This window comes from Lissotriton vulgaris, chromosome 11 (assembly GCF_964263255.1).
Source record: "Lissotriton vulgaris chromosome 11, aLisVul1.2, whole genome shotgun sequence".
NCBI lineage: Eukaryota > Metazoa > Chordata > Amphibia > Caudata > Salamandridae > Lissotriton > Lissotriton vulgaris.
In genome coordinates this window covers 1,073,631,777-1,073,644,213 of record NC_141699.1, presented here as the reverse complement: position 1 = coordinate 1,073,644,213, position 12,437 = coordinate 1,073,631,777, and the positions used below count along the sequence as shown (strand labels likewise).

The 12,437-nt window shown below is 45.9% G+C and overlaps 1 protein-coding gene across 2 annotated transcripts in view; it reads left to right on the top strand.

Annotated features, from left to right (window-relative positions):
* Positions 1 to 12,135, top strand: part of LOC147684130 (cytochrome P450 2J4-like) — a 148,886-nt gene extending 136,751 nt beyond the window's left edge. For both annotated transcript variants that reach the window (XM_086944520.1, XM_086944519.1), the window contains 2 exons: positions 7,519 to 7,660; positions 10,916 to 12,135. In XM_086944520.1, the coding sequence (XP_086800646.1) occupies positions 7,519 to 7,660; positions 10,916 to 11,094 (321 nt within the window). In that variant the 3' untranslated portion in view covers positions 11,095 to 12,135. The remainder of the gene's footprint in view (positions 1 to 7,518; positions 7,661 to 10,915) is intronic.
* Positions 12,136 to 12,437: the final 302 nt, after the last annotated feature.

Here is a 12,437-nt window from a genome sequence, read left to right as displayed (position 1 = left end):
ATGGCAATATCCCGGAACAGCTTAGGGAGTGGTTCCCGACAGCTGCAGACAGGCTCAGCTCATGCTAGAGCACCATCTCACATGTAACCACGCACTCTTCCCCCAGGATTGCAGGAGCCTTCCATAGGAATGGCTTACAGGTTAACATGTGTCCAGTTTAAGGTTAGATATAGGGATACTATATCTAAGTAAGAGGTGATTACACCAACTTACCTCAGCTGAGTGATCAGCCAGTTGTGTCAAATCTGGAGGCCAGGCCTGGGGTGGCACAATGCATGCTGCAGCCCCTGGTAGGCCTTGGCTACACCTATGACCTGGGTACCTATGGTACACTGTTACAGGGGCCTATAAGGTGAACCAATTCCAATTGTGTTATGCACCTAAGGTACATGGAGTCCATTTTAAGGAGAGAGCAATCAGCCTGGGGCCCTGAATAGCAGGATCCCAGGCCAACTAAGTCAAAAACCAGCTAAACACCAGGCAAAAAGTTTGGGGGTAACCATAGTCAGATATCTACCTTCCTACATAACCCCCCCCCCAAACGAAAGGAGATAAGGCTATCCTTGACCAGGTAAGCCTATATTGCCTAAGTGGCCATATAAGGAAGTACCAGCTCTGGCTTGGTAACCCCCTGTCTCATGGTCCACTAAGCAATCCCTCACCCTAAGGGTATCTGAGGGTCTCCACCATAGGGAATCTCTACCTGTGGTGTGTCTTTGCAAAGTCAAAGGCTGGTGTTGGGATGGAGTACTGAAGTGAGTTTCCTCTGTAGGGCTCAGCTTCCTCCAATCACTCTCCACCATGTGTGCCTTTCTTTCTCCGACTGAGTTGCACTGTGCTCTCAGGGTCAACCTCTGGCTACCTAAAGCTGGAGGCTGAGTCCCTCTGTTTGGCTTACTGGAGGGACAGTTCAGGTTTGGGCCCTTAGGGTCCCAGGTTTGGCTTTGCCCAACAATATCCATCTGGGGGAGGTCCCTAACTACTTTTAAGGGGGATCCCTCAGGAGTTTTTAAAGTTTGCACCTCACTAGGGCTACTAGTTTTGGTGCCCCTAATCCGTTGATGGGGGTGCTTTATTTGACAGGGGGCCCTTTGGGTCTCACTGTCCTTCTTGTCCTCTGCAGCCCTGGGCTGAGTAAGGCAAGGTAGAGAGGGGCAGGTTACCTGCTCCAGACTGGGTCCCTCCTGAGAAGGGTCCACTGCCATCAGAGGCTCTGTCAGGCCAGGCCTAACAACCTCTGGGACAGTTCCTTCATCAGGGGTAAGATCAGTTCCCTGAGGAGGCTGATCCTTTCCTAAAGTCTGGTGGGAGGGAGATTTCTCTTCCTCCTCAATGCTCTCTGTTTGGGTGGAGTGATCCATCATTTCAGGCTTCACTACCCATGTATCAGTTTGAGTTTGGGCTGTGGCCATCACAGCCCCACCAACCTTTTCAGGAGGAGACTCAGTTTGGGTATGGGCTGTTACTAGTACAGCCCTGCTACTCTTTTCAGGAGGGAGGTTATCTAAAGATGGGGCTGAGGTTTGCTCAGCCCTCCCAACCTTTCCAGGAAGGACATCTTGAATTGGGGCTGTAGCCATTACAGCCCCACTAACCTTTCCATGGAGATTTACCATTCTAGAATGGGTTTGCTGTTCAACCTCAGCCCAGGCTGAGATTTCCAAATCATTACCCAGTAGGCAATCTACAGGCAAGTTTGCTGACACTGCCACTCTCTTTGTGCCAGTGACACCTCCCCAGCTAAGATTGACTACTGCCATGGGATGATTGGATTATATGCCATCAATGTTTGTCACCTGATATTTGGCATCAGGTAAAAGTTGCCTTGAGGGGACTAGACATTCAGCCACCATGGTGATGCTAGCCCCTGTGTCTCTGAAGGCCTCAACTTTCAAGCCATTGATGAGGGGCTCCTGTCTATACTTGCTCAAAGTGTTTGGGCAAGCAGTGAAATTGGCAAACCCCATGCCAGTCTCATAGACAAGAGTATCTGAGTTAGGGGACCTGGATAGGCCAGAGTCCACCTGTCCTCCAAAAGTAAACCCACCCAAATTCTTGGGGGTGCTCCCACCACCTGGGGGACCACTGCTAACAGTGACAGGAGGTGTTGGAGCCTTACCTGGAGGTATATTCTCCTTATTGCCATTCTTGGGACAACAGTTATCTGTTTTGTAATGCCCCACCTGTTTACAGGTATGACAATAAGGCTTTTTCTGGGTTGTAGAAGTGTCTTGGGACCCACCCCCATTCTTGGAGTTTTGGGGCCCTGGGGAAGTACTTTCCTTACTTTTATCCCCACCCTTCTCTTGAGGCTTGGTAGTCTCTTTCTTTTGGTCACCACCTTGATTCTTAGGCCTGATCCTGGTTCTGACCCATTTGTCTGCCCTCCTACCCAATTCTTGTGGGGAGGTCAGATCAGAGTCAACCAGGTGCTGATGTAGAAACTGATTTTGACAATTACTTAAGATTTGCTCTCTCATAATTAAATTATACAATCCTGTATAGTCAGTAACCTTACTTCCCAGCAACCAGCCCTCCAGAGCCTTAGTGGCACACTCAACAAATTCAGACCAGTCCTGAGTCTGTGTCTTCTGGGTATCTCTGAACATTAACCTGTACTGTTCAGTGGTTAAGCCTAACCCATCAATCAGAGCACTCTTCAGGACCATGTAGTTTCTAGAATCCTCATCACTAACTTTGAGGAGTCTGTCTCTGCCTCTACCTTCAAAGGAGAGCCACAAGATTGCTGCCCACTGCTCCTGAGGGATCTGCTGTACCATGCAGGCTCTCTCAAGTGCAGTCATCCATTTGTGGATATCATCCCCAGCTTTGTAGGGGGGCACAATCTTACTCAGGTTTCTTGTATCAAAGGACCTGTCTTTATCCTCCTGGATATTGCTGCCACCAGTGGATCCTAATCCACTCTCTCTAGGCTGTCTTGCTCTAGCAAATTTCTCTTGGGCCAGGGCAATTTCTAACTCTTGTCTCTGGACTCTCAATTCAGCCTCTCTAATTTGAGATTCTCTCAGCTTGGCCTCATGTTCCCTTCTCTGAGGGCTAGTCATCATCCTTCTGGAGTGACCATGAGAACCTCTAGAAGCATGGGAGTTGTCAGAGTCACCTGAGTGAGTCCTTCTCCTCCTAGGCTTCTGGTTAAGTCCACCTGGGGGTCTGAATGGGTTGTTACCTGATTCATTCCCAAGTAAGCTTAAGTTAGCCTGGTTCAGTCTACTGACCAGCACCTGACTATTTCTGTCATCATCTGACTCACTGCTTTCCACCTCCTCCTCTTCCTCCTCTTCCTCTTCATCTACCTGAGGAGCTCCAGTGGTGGAGGCTTCCTCATCTACCAGGATGATAGGGGCAGGGGTGTCTACAGTGTCATCCTCTGAAGGATGGCCTCCTTCAGCATTCCCTGTGGGGTTTGCCTTAGAGGGCTTTAGAGTCTCAGACTGGTCTAAGAGCTCTCTTAGGTGGTCTGTAGTAGGGGAAGGCCCTGTCTTCAGACCCCTTAAGACACAAAGCTGTCTTAATTCCTTAAAGGAAAAAATAGCAAATTTGGATGGTGCCCTTGAAGGGTCACTCTCAACAGGAGTAAGTCCACTGGACCCTTCTGCTCCAGACATTGCTCTAGTGTGGGTGGATGTGTTGCAATCTACCTACACTGGTGTTTACCTACTAAACCTATCTAGTAGTTGTAGCTAGGGTGTGCTACTCCCTTTGCTCTACAACAACTAAGTTCAGTAGAACTTAAGTATACTAGTCTTGTTTTATATGTACCTAGCAGGTACCTGTATGATCTTTCAAATGATAATCTCAAAGATTGTAATGGTAAAACAACAGCAAGCTCAGATCCCAATCCGCTGCTCACCAATGTGAGAAGTTGGCCTGGTATATAATGCTCACTAGTTCTTAGTGATCACTTTGTACCATGCCAAGCAACCCTTATGATGATGGTTGTAATTCAACCTTGTAGACCAGTTATCCTAGTGGTAACGTGGACAAAGCAGTCTTAGGCTAAACTCTGAAAGGCATGTGAAGCCAGCTGTTATACCATACACAACCCCCTTGAATACCAAATGAAAGGGACACCACACAGATATATATTGAAAATATATATTGATTTATTAACTATAAAATCCCCTGGACTCTTTATGAGCACAGAAGCACAAGCGTTAAATCACAAGACAGTTTAAAATACACAAAAGTTGCACAATATGGATGAGCCCTAGGGGCCACCTAAACCATATACTAAGAAAGTGGTATAAGAGATACCAATAGGAAAGGGAAGAGGCCTAGGGCCTTGGGAATCGCTGGAGCTATTTGAGACTGGCAATGACTAAGTCGGGAAAGGCCCACGGGACTCGGGTGCAGTGTTCAAAGTGCACGCACTTTCCAATGCAAAGTCTATGGTGCGTAAAAAGTACAAAGTTAGAAAGTTAGGAACCTTCCGAGTGACCTACGGAGCTGAAACTTAAAACACAGGCCCTTGGGATGTGTACCAGTGCAGGAGCACCGGCAGAGCTGAGTTACCTCACCCACAGGAAGCGGGTGCACAGGGTCGAAGTAGTGTCGGGTTTCGTCACGCTGGTCGATGGTGCTTGGAGCTGAAGATGCTGCAGGCGGCTCGATGCGAAGAGTTCCGGTGGATCCAAGGGTGGATCTGAAGATGTGAAGACCTGAAAGCAGAGGGGACAGTGTTCAAAGTCACTTGCCAGTGACTACCGTGGAACCAGATTGGAACCAGGCGATGTCGGGTGCAAACAGGCGTTGTCGGGTAGCTTCTTTCTGCAGCCACGTGGATACCCGGGGTCGAGGACGTCCAGGAGTCAGTCACGAGCTGTCCCACGCAGGCTTCTCGCTGTTGGCGGTGTCGGCACCTTGATCGGAGCAAACAGGCCTTGGCAAAGGCAAGCCAGGCAGAAGTTGAAAGATGCTTAACACTCGGACCAGCAAGGTCAGAGCGGGTGCTCCTTGTCACAGGAGCTTGGGTAGGTCTGGAGCAACTAGACCTGCTGTGTAAATCTTCGGGTTCGTCGCCAAGATGGCCGCTGACCACGTGGCTAGTGGCCGGGATGGCGCGTCAAGTGGCACAATGCAAAAGGGCCCCACGCAGATCGTGGAGATGCTGGAGGGCTGATCTTCGGTGCAAGGGCTGCTCGGTGGTGGGGGTTCTCAGTCCCCAAAGCACAACGTCGAGGATGCCTCAGAAGCTGCGCAGTCAGCTTTTCGAGTGTCTTCCAAGAGGTCCGGTCCCACGTCACTCGGTGCCTCCACGGGTCCCTTCTTTGCAGGGACTGTGGATCGGGCTCTGAGAGGTCTGGAAGTCTGGTTCTTGTTGGGCTCTGGGCTCGGGCTCTGGCGGGAGGCGGCGGCAAAGCAGACGTCGAGTTGCTGGTTGGTACCTGTGTTCACAGGGTGGCCACTCCTAGGCCACAAGGGAGATTCTCTTCAGTCTTCTGTGCAGCAGAATGTCGAAGTCCAGTCTTCTTCTTCGTGTAAAGTTGATTCAGGATGATCTGCTGTGCAATGGCACTGCTCCCACTCTTATTCCAATCTGAGGGGTGGATCTCCTGCTAGGTCCCTCCCCTATGGGTGGGACCAGGAAGGGGGGTGGTTACACCCCCTCTCCTTTGTCCAGCTCCTCGCCAGGACTGGGGCTGGAAAGCCCCAGAACCGGTTTGGGCTGGCTTATGCACAGGGACACCTTGTGTGCCCCAGGCATGTCTCAATCTATTCAGCCCTGTCCTACCCAATACACAAAACCCTGTCTGGGGTGGTGCTCGCACCTCCCCAGGCAGGAAACCCTTTGTCCAGGCCCTCCTCGCTGGAAGGACTCCCAGCAGCAGGAGGTCAGACATTTGTCTGTGGTGGCAGCATCCATTTTGTGATGCTGAGGCTCTGGTTAACTTTAACCGGGGTTAAGGCTACACACATGTCGTGTCCCTCTAGAAGGGTGGAATGCTATCCCCTTCGACAGAACTGTCGAGGGGATAGTATTCCAATTCGTATGACACCTTACTCGACATGTTTTGATAAAGCCAAACCAAAGATAGCATATAACCGCGAGGATTATAATGCACTTAAGAGTATATGGTATGGCAATATCCCGGAACAGCTTAGGGAGTGGTTCCCGACAGCTGCAGACAGGCTCAGCTCATGCTAGAGCACCATCTCACATGTAACCACGCACTCTGCCCCCAGGATTGCAGGGGCCTTCCATAGGAATGGCTTACAGGTTAACATGTGTCCAGTTTAAGGTTAGATATAGGGATACTATATCTAAGTAAGAGGTGATTACACCAACTTACCTCAGCTGAGTGATCAGCCAGTTGTGTCAAATCTGGAGGCCAGGCCAGGGGTGGCACAATGCATGCTGCAGCCCCTGGTAGGCCTTGGCTACACCTATGCCCTGGGTACCTATGGTACACTGTTACAGGGGCCTATAAGGTGAACCAATTCCAATTGTGTTATGCACCTAAGGTACATGGAGTCCATTTTAAGGAGAGAGCAATCAGCCTGGGGCCCTGAATAGCAGGATCCCAGTCCAACTAAGTCAAAAACCAGCTAAACACCAGGCAAAAAGTTTGGGGGTAACCATAGTCAGATATCCACCTTCCTACAACATTCTTATGTGGCATCTCGACAGGTGGGGTCATGTTAGTTTCCAGGGACTGCTACATGAACATCTATACTAGCTGTGATTTATCTCCAAAGTAGTTGCTTTATAATATTAACTTCCTTCTGGAAATCTATGTGTATGCTTCTTCTTGAATGTTATACCACATCATTCCTGTTCCACCACCTCTTTTTCAGTTAGCATTACTGGTCGTACCTTGAAGACCCCTTTTGTTACTAAGGAGTGCCAAAAATCAAATGCATTTTCTAATGTTGAGTTCACCTTTCCAACATTTTTATGAACTGAACGCCACATACCCCAAAGAATCCTACCAGAGAGTATCTGGCCATAACTTTTCTAAATCAGCTCCCATCTCCACACTCTTACTTGCTCCATGAAAGGGATCTTGATAAAGGTATTCTCTAAACAATATTATCCAACAAGTCAGCTAGAGCTGCCAAAGAGCCAAGCCCATCAAACAGATGACCTTTAAAAAGGAGATCATAGTAGACATATTGGTGTATTTCCTTAGGGGTTCTCCCTGGTTTCTCAAAGATATTGAATTCCCTTGGACCACTATCAATTTTGATGTGCCTTCCTAATGTTTATTTTCATCATGGTTTACCTCTGAGAATTCTTCTTTGCTATTCCTCAGAGATGTTATGACTAGATGGTCATCTTCCTTTCACACTCTCAATGATCATCATTAAACTCTCTTAGATGGCTGCATGAGCTTTGGAGTCTGGAAAGATTACGACACCCATCCAACTCCTACCTTCTCAGAACCGAGCTTAGAGCTCTCCCACCTTGGGGAGAGTTGTGCCGTATGAAATAATTTATATAATTGGAACTTCTTTTGCCTGTTATTCTAATGTAATAATCTATTTTTTTCCTCCCAGGGTTCTCTCATCATACCTAATCTTTCCTCAGCTCTGTGTGATCCTGACCACTGGGAGACACCTCAACAGTTCAATCCAGGACATTTCCTTGACAAAGAATGGAAGTTCATGAACAAGGAGGCCTTCTTAGCCTTTTCTGCAGGTACACCAAGTCATGATTCAAGAGATTTAATGCCTGATTCAGAGTTTGGCAGACAGAGTAGTGTTCATCTAGGAGATTGGAGAACATTACCTTCTTCATGTTAATGGTACTTCATCCACCAAATTTAGACGTGGCCAAGTGGTCATCGCCGTACCTTGAAGGCAACCGCTGTCATGGTGGTTCCTTTCAATGCCATAAAACATTGGTGGATGGCTGCTGTCAGTTTGAATATCTGTCCACAATCTTGACAATTATTTTTAGTTTTTCAGAAACAAACTACCAGGCAGGAGTTTGTTTCTAAAAAATGTTTTCTAAATAACTAAAATATATTCTACACTACACCATGGGTGTTTTCTCCTTGGGCGTTCAGGTCATTATTGTTTCTTTACCCGTCCTCGTGATGGACAGGAAAAAAAGGAATTACACCATTCTCTTGACATTGGGCAAATGGTGTAATGTTTTTCCTCTGGTGATCCCTACCCCGTTGGGCTGTTAGAAGATGTTTTCCATTGATGGAGGAAACGGGGCTCCGTAGATGGAATATTTAAGGTCCACCAGCATCCAAATGAGCTGTGCAAACTGAGGATTTTGTTTGCAGGGTATGTTGTCAAACTCTGAATCAGGCCCCTAATATATTATGATCAAGAAATCTAATTCCCCTCCTCCTTGCACCCACCTGAAGTCTCTCCACCTTTTGTTTAAGTTGATATGGTACTGGCAATTTTGATTTTAAACAAATGCATCTCCATGACTAGTGTGAGGTTTTAGTTTTTCTTCTATAGTAAATAAGGTCATCATAATAATATTACATGTGATATCATAGGAAAAACCTCCACATATTGTCCTAGAGAAGTACATAAATAGTTGCCTTATAAGTAAATCATAACTGAAAGTCACTATTCCACTTGTCTTTTGGGGTCTTGATCTGAGAAGCAATGCATCGTTTAGGTCTGACTTATGCAGAAGCAGATTTGTGTCCTGGTCCAAGGAGTAAAGTGTATGCATTCTTTTTAAAAGGGTCCATTAAATGTATTGATCCTCAGTAGTTAAGATTGACATCACACTTCTTAAGAAATGCCATTCTTCCAACATTGCCCCTTTTGTTTATACATATGTCTGCAGAGACCTTTTCTTTCCAGCTAGACTGCTGCAATATAAGTTCTACATACACACAAACATACAGCTTTCTACTTGGCCTGTTTCACCTGTGAGGGAGAGATTCCACTAAAAAGGTTTTTCACCCTTAGACTTTCCTGGGGCCGGCACATTCATTCCCCACCTTCCGAAGCGGTGGTGGAGGAAATGGGCCCTATGAGTTGAAGAGTTTGTCCAGTATCCCACCCATTATCTGATTTACATTGGAGTTGGGCCAGGGAGGTCCAATTTATACATAGGGACAGCTAATAGCTATATCCACTATTTTTTCCAAGTGTGGGTTAGGAGTGAGGATTGGTGCAACATCCCTCGCCTTTCTCAAGGAGTGGGAATACTGCTGAGGGGATGCAGATACTGCAGGTCCAGTTTTCCACTGTGCAATATTATTCTTGTATTCTGAGTTCTAGAGGCTGCAAAGAGGGGTAACTGGTAATCCCAATATTCCAAACTGAGAATTTGGAATGTTACTATTTTTCACACCTCAAATTTCACCAGCTTTTACAAAGTGCGAGTTGTAAAAACAAATTTGCCAGGTGAGCAGTAATTGTTGTATGGCGTACTCTCCCTGTCCTACCAGCCTTCCTTCCCAACTCTGAAGTTTTGCTTGGAACAATTCTCAAGGACAATTCTTATTATTTATGGTAACTACTTTGCTTTCAACCTGTTTCCTATTTTACCCCAATTTCCACTCAAGATTCAGGCTATCTGAGTCAATTCTGAAGATTTGAACATGTAACCTAAAGATGTTTGTATAGTTTAAAAAAGTTAGATGGTTAAAATATATTGCTGCAAGAAGTTTATATTCTGGAGAAAGCACAGTAAGGCCTATTCATGAAAGGACAATTTCCCATTAGAACAGACCTGAGAGTCCAAGCAAGGAAACCATTGCAAAAATGGGCAAATCTATCAAAAGTTTACACAGCATAGAATGGCAAGCAGAGATACTGCTCTGCATTGCAAGAAGGGGAGAGCACTCATTAGTGCCATTTCTTTTAAGATATGGAGAACGTCACCTCTCTCTGCACTGGAGCTCTTGAGGCTGCCTAGAGTCAAAGCAAAGGATGCTTTTGTTAAAGAGCAGGACTATTTTTGGGATGGAAGGAATACCTTCCTGTACAAAACAATCTTTAGAGTCATATTCCTCTTTCTATGTGTGCTGCAGAATGCAACCCACATGGAAAGAGGACGAAACAGACTCTCTGTCTGACCTATGGTGCGTTTACTGGCAAAGGGGCTGATGGTGTGAGGAAATTGCTACGCACCTACGTCCCGGATAGAGCCCTTCGCTCTTCTACAAAGAGCTTGTTGGTGGTGCCCCTGGTCCGAAGAAGTAAATGGGGCGGGGTGGGGGGGGGGGCGGCTTTCTCAACAGTAGCCCCCAAGCTGTGGAACAGCCTCCCTATAGAAATTAAATCTCAATCGTCAGTCCTTAATTTCCGGAAAGCTTTGAAAACATGGCTATTCTCAATGGCATATCCGCAGTGCTGATTATATGGTTATTTTGATTTCTTTTTGTTAGGCGCCTTGATGCCTTTGGGCTTAGTAGCGCATTATAAGATCTATTCCATTTCCATTTCCATTTCCAAACAAGGAGAAATAACAATATTTATCCTTGTTATGCCTCTCTTGGTTAGGCACACCCTTTTGATGTGAACCCAGGATTACAGGTAGTTGTAAATTTGGGTTTGCATCAAAATACTTGGGCGGATGCATGGGATAGCCCATGCTCCACCCATGTGACACCTTTTCAATGCAAAATAACACAAGGCAGGACATAGCACTGCCTTGCTGTCACTTTTTAATTACTAAACAATGCAAAGCCACTAAAACAAATGTTGCATTGCTTAGTAAATACCAAAAAGGATTTTGCATCTTGGCTGCGCCATAAAATGGACATACCCGAAACCAAATCATAGTAAATCTCTGACAAAATCTGGATATAGAGAGATGCTTTCCTGCATTCAAAGCTGTTTTGAGTTATCGCACTGCAGCTTCCCCATGTCTGCTCCTGTGCACCTCACCCACCTCCACATCAGAGGTATGCCTTCACACATGTTATTGCGGAGAATTGACTGCAACTTTCTTGTCCATCATTTACAGGCCACCGTGTTTGTTTAGGGGAGACGCTGGCCAGGATCGAGCTCTTCATCTTCTTCACAAGCCTCCTTCGTGCCTTCACCTTCCGGCTTCCCGAAGGGGTGAAGAATGTTAGCATGGAGCCTATTTTCGGTGGATCACTGCTGCCTCAGCCATATAGGATCTGTGTTGTACCACGCTAAGCAGAGGGGGCCCCTGGACCAAAGAAAGGGCCCATAATACAGAATTGTTTTAGGTACAGTAGCAATGTCCTCCTGGCACCATCTTATACCTCCCTACAATAGGTGTATATTAATTGAAGTACTTTCGCCACAACAGCAGCCGTTTTATTTTGCTAAATTATTCAATACTGCTAACACATTTGCAGATGACCTTCCATGTGTTTTAATCTATAACTATGACAGGTCTTCTGACAAACTGTTGGAGAATCTCTCATTCTTCAAGCTTGTTCACCTGTGACTGCTCCTCCCCAGACTTTCTGACAGTATTGGAGCTAAAAACTAAAATTGGTACCTGGAAGTTATAGGGAATAGAGTATTCAGTTTTAATGTTTTTTCTAGGGGCAAAGCAGGCTCTACCCCAATTATTGTTGTCTTTTTTTAAAACTTAGCTAGGCTAAGTGGGATCATATGCTTGCTAGATATCTAACAGATATTCAGGTTTGTGGGATTACCATGACCTTGGACAATCACCCACCCACCAACCCAAACTGATACTACCTCATGGACTTCAAAGGGATCACTGATGTGGGGAACCACACAAGGCAATAGGTACCTATCCATTGCTGTTGTAATAGAAATACAGCAAATATTCAGATGCTGATACATGAACCCCAGGACCTGATTTTGATAGAAAGATTAGTGAAATCCCCAAAAATCAACAATTATGAAAGCTACAAAAAAGAGACAACATGATCAGTAAGAAGTATCCAACACAAAATAAAGAGCGTTCATGACCCACTGAGGATGTATCTTGCAGAAGAAGATGGAAGAGAGGCATGGGGTTAACACAGTGTCTCTCTTCTGCAGAGTAAGGTAGGTATGAGAGATGGGCTACATGGTCAGAAAGAGAACAATAAGACATTACCCACACCTAGACCACTGCTCAGTTACATCCTCTTAACTTATAAATTAGGGCTGGCCAGAGTCAGTGCTGTGTTATTTCATGTATGTTTGTCTAATTCTTCTTGTGAACTTATTTTTTGTAAATAAAATTCACTAATAGATAATTTTGCTTTTCTCTCATTGCTTTGATGAGTGGTGCCTTGAGGCATCACTAAGATTGTGGCTAGAAACTATAGAAATGCACTCAGCACATGGAAACTGCAGGGTGGGAGGAGTGTGCTTATGTGCCTTCAGTCATGGGGCAGAGGAGGGCGTAGCAGTGTGGTGTGTATTCTCAATTTTTTTTTATTTAGTTACAAGTGTTTAGAGGTCAGTTACGTAAAGTTATGAAGAGTACTTTCCAAAAGGAATGCAGTCGACTAGCATATATAGAGAGAGAGTAGGGAGTTTTGCCAAGAAAC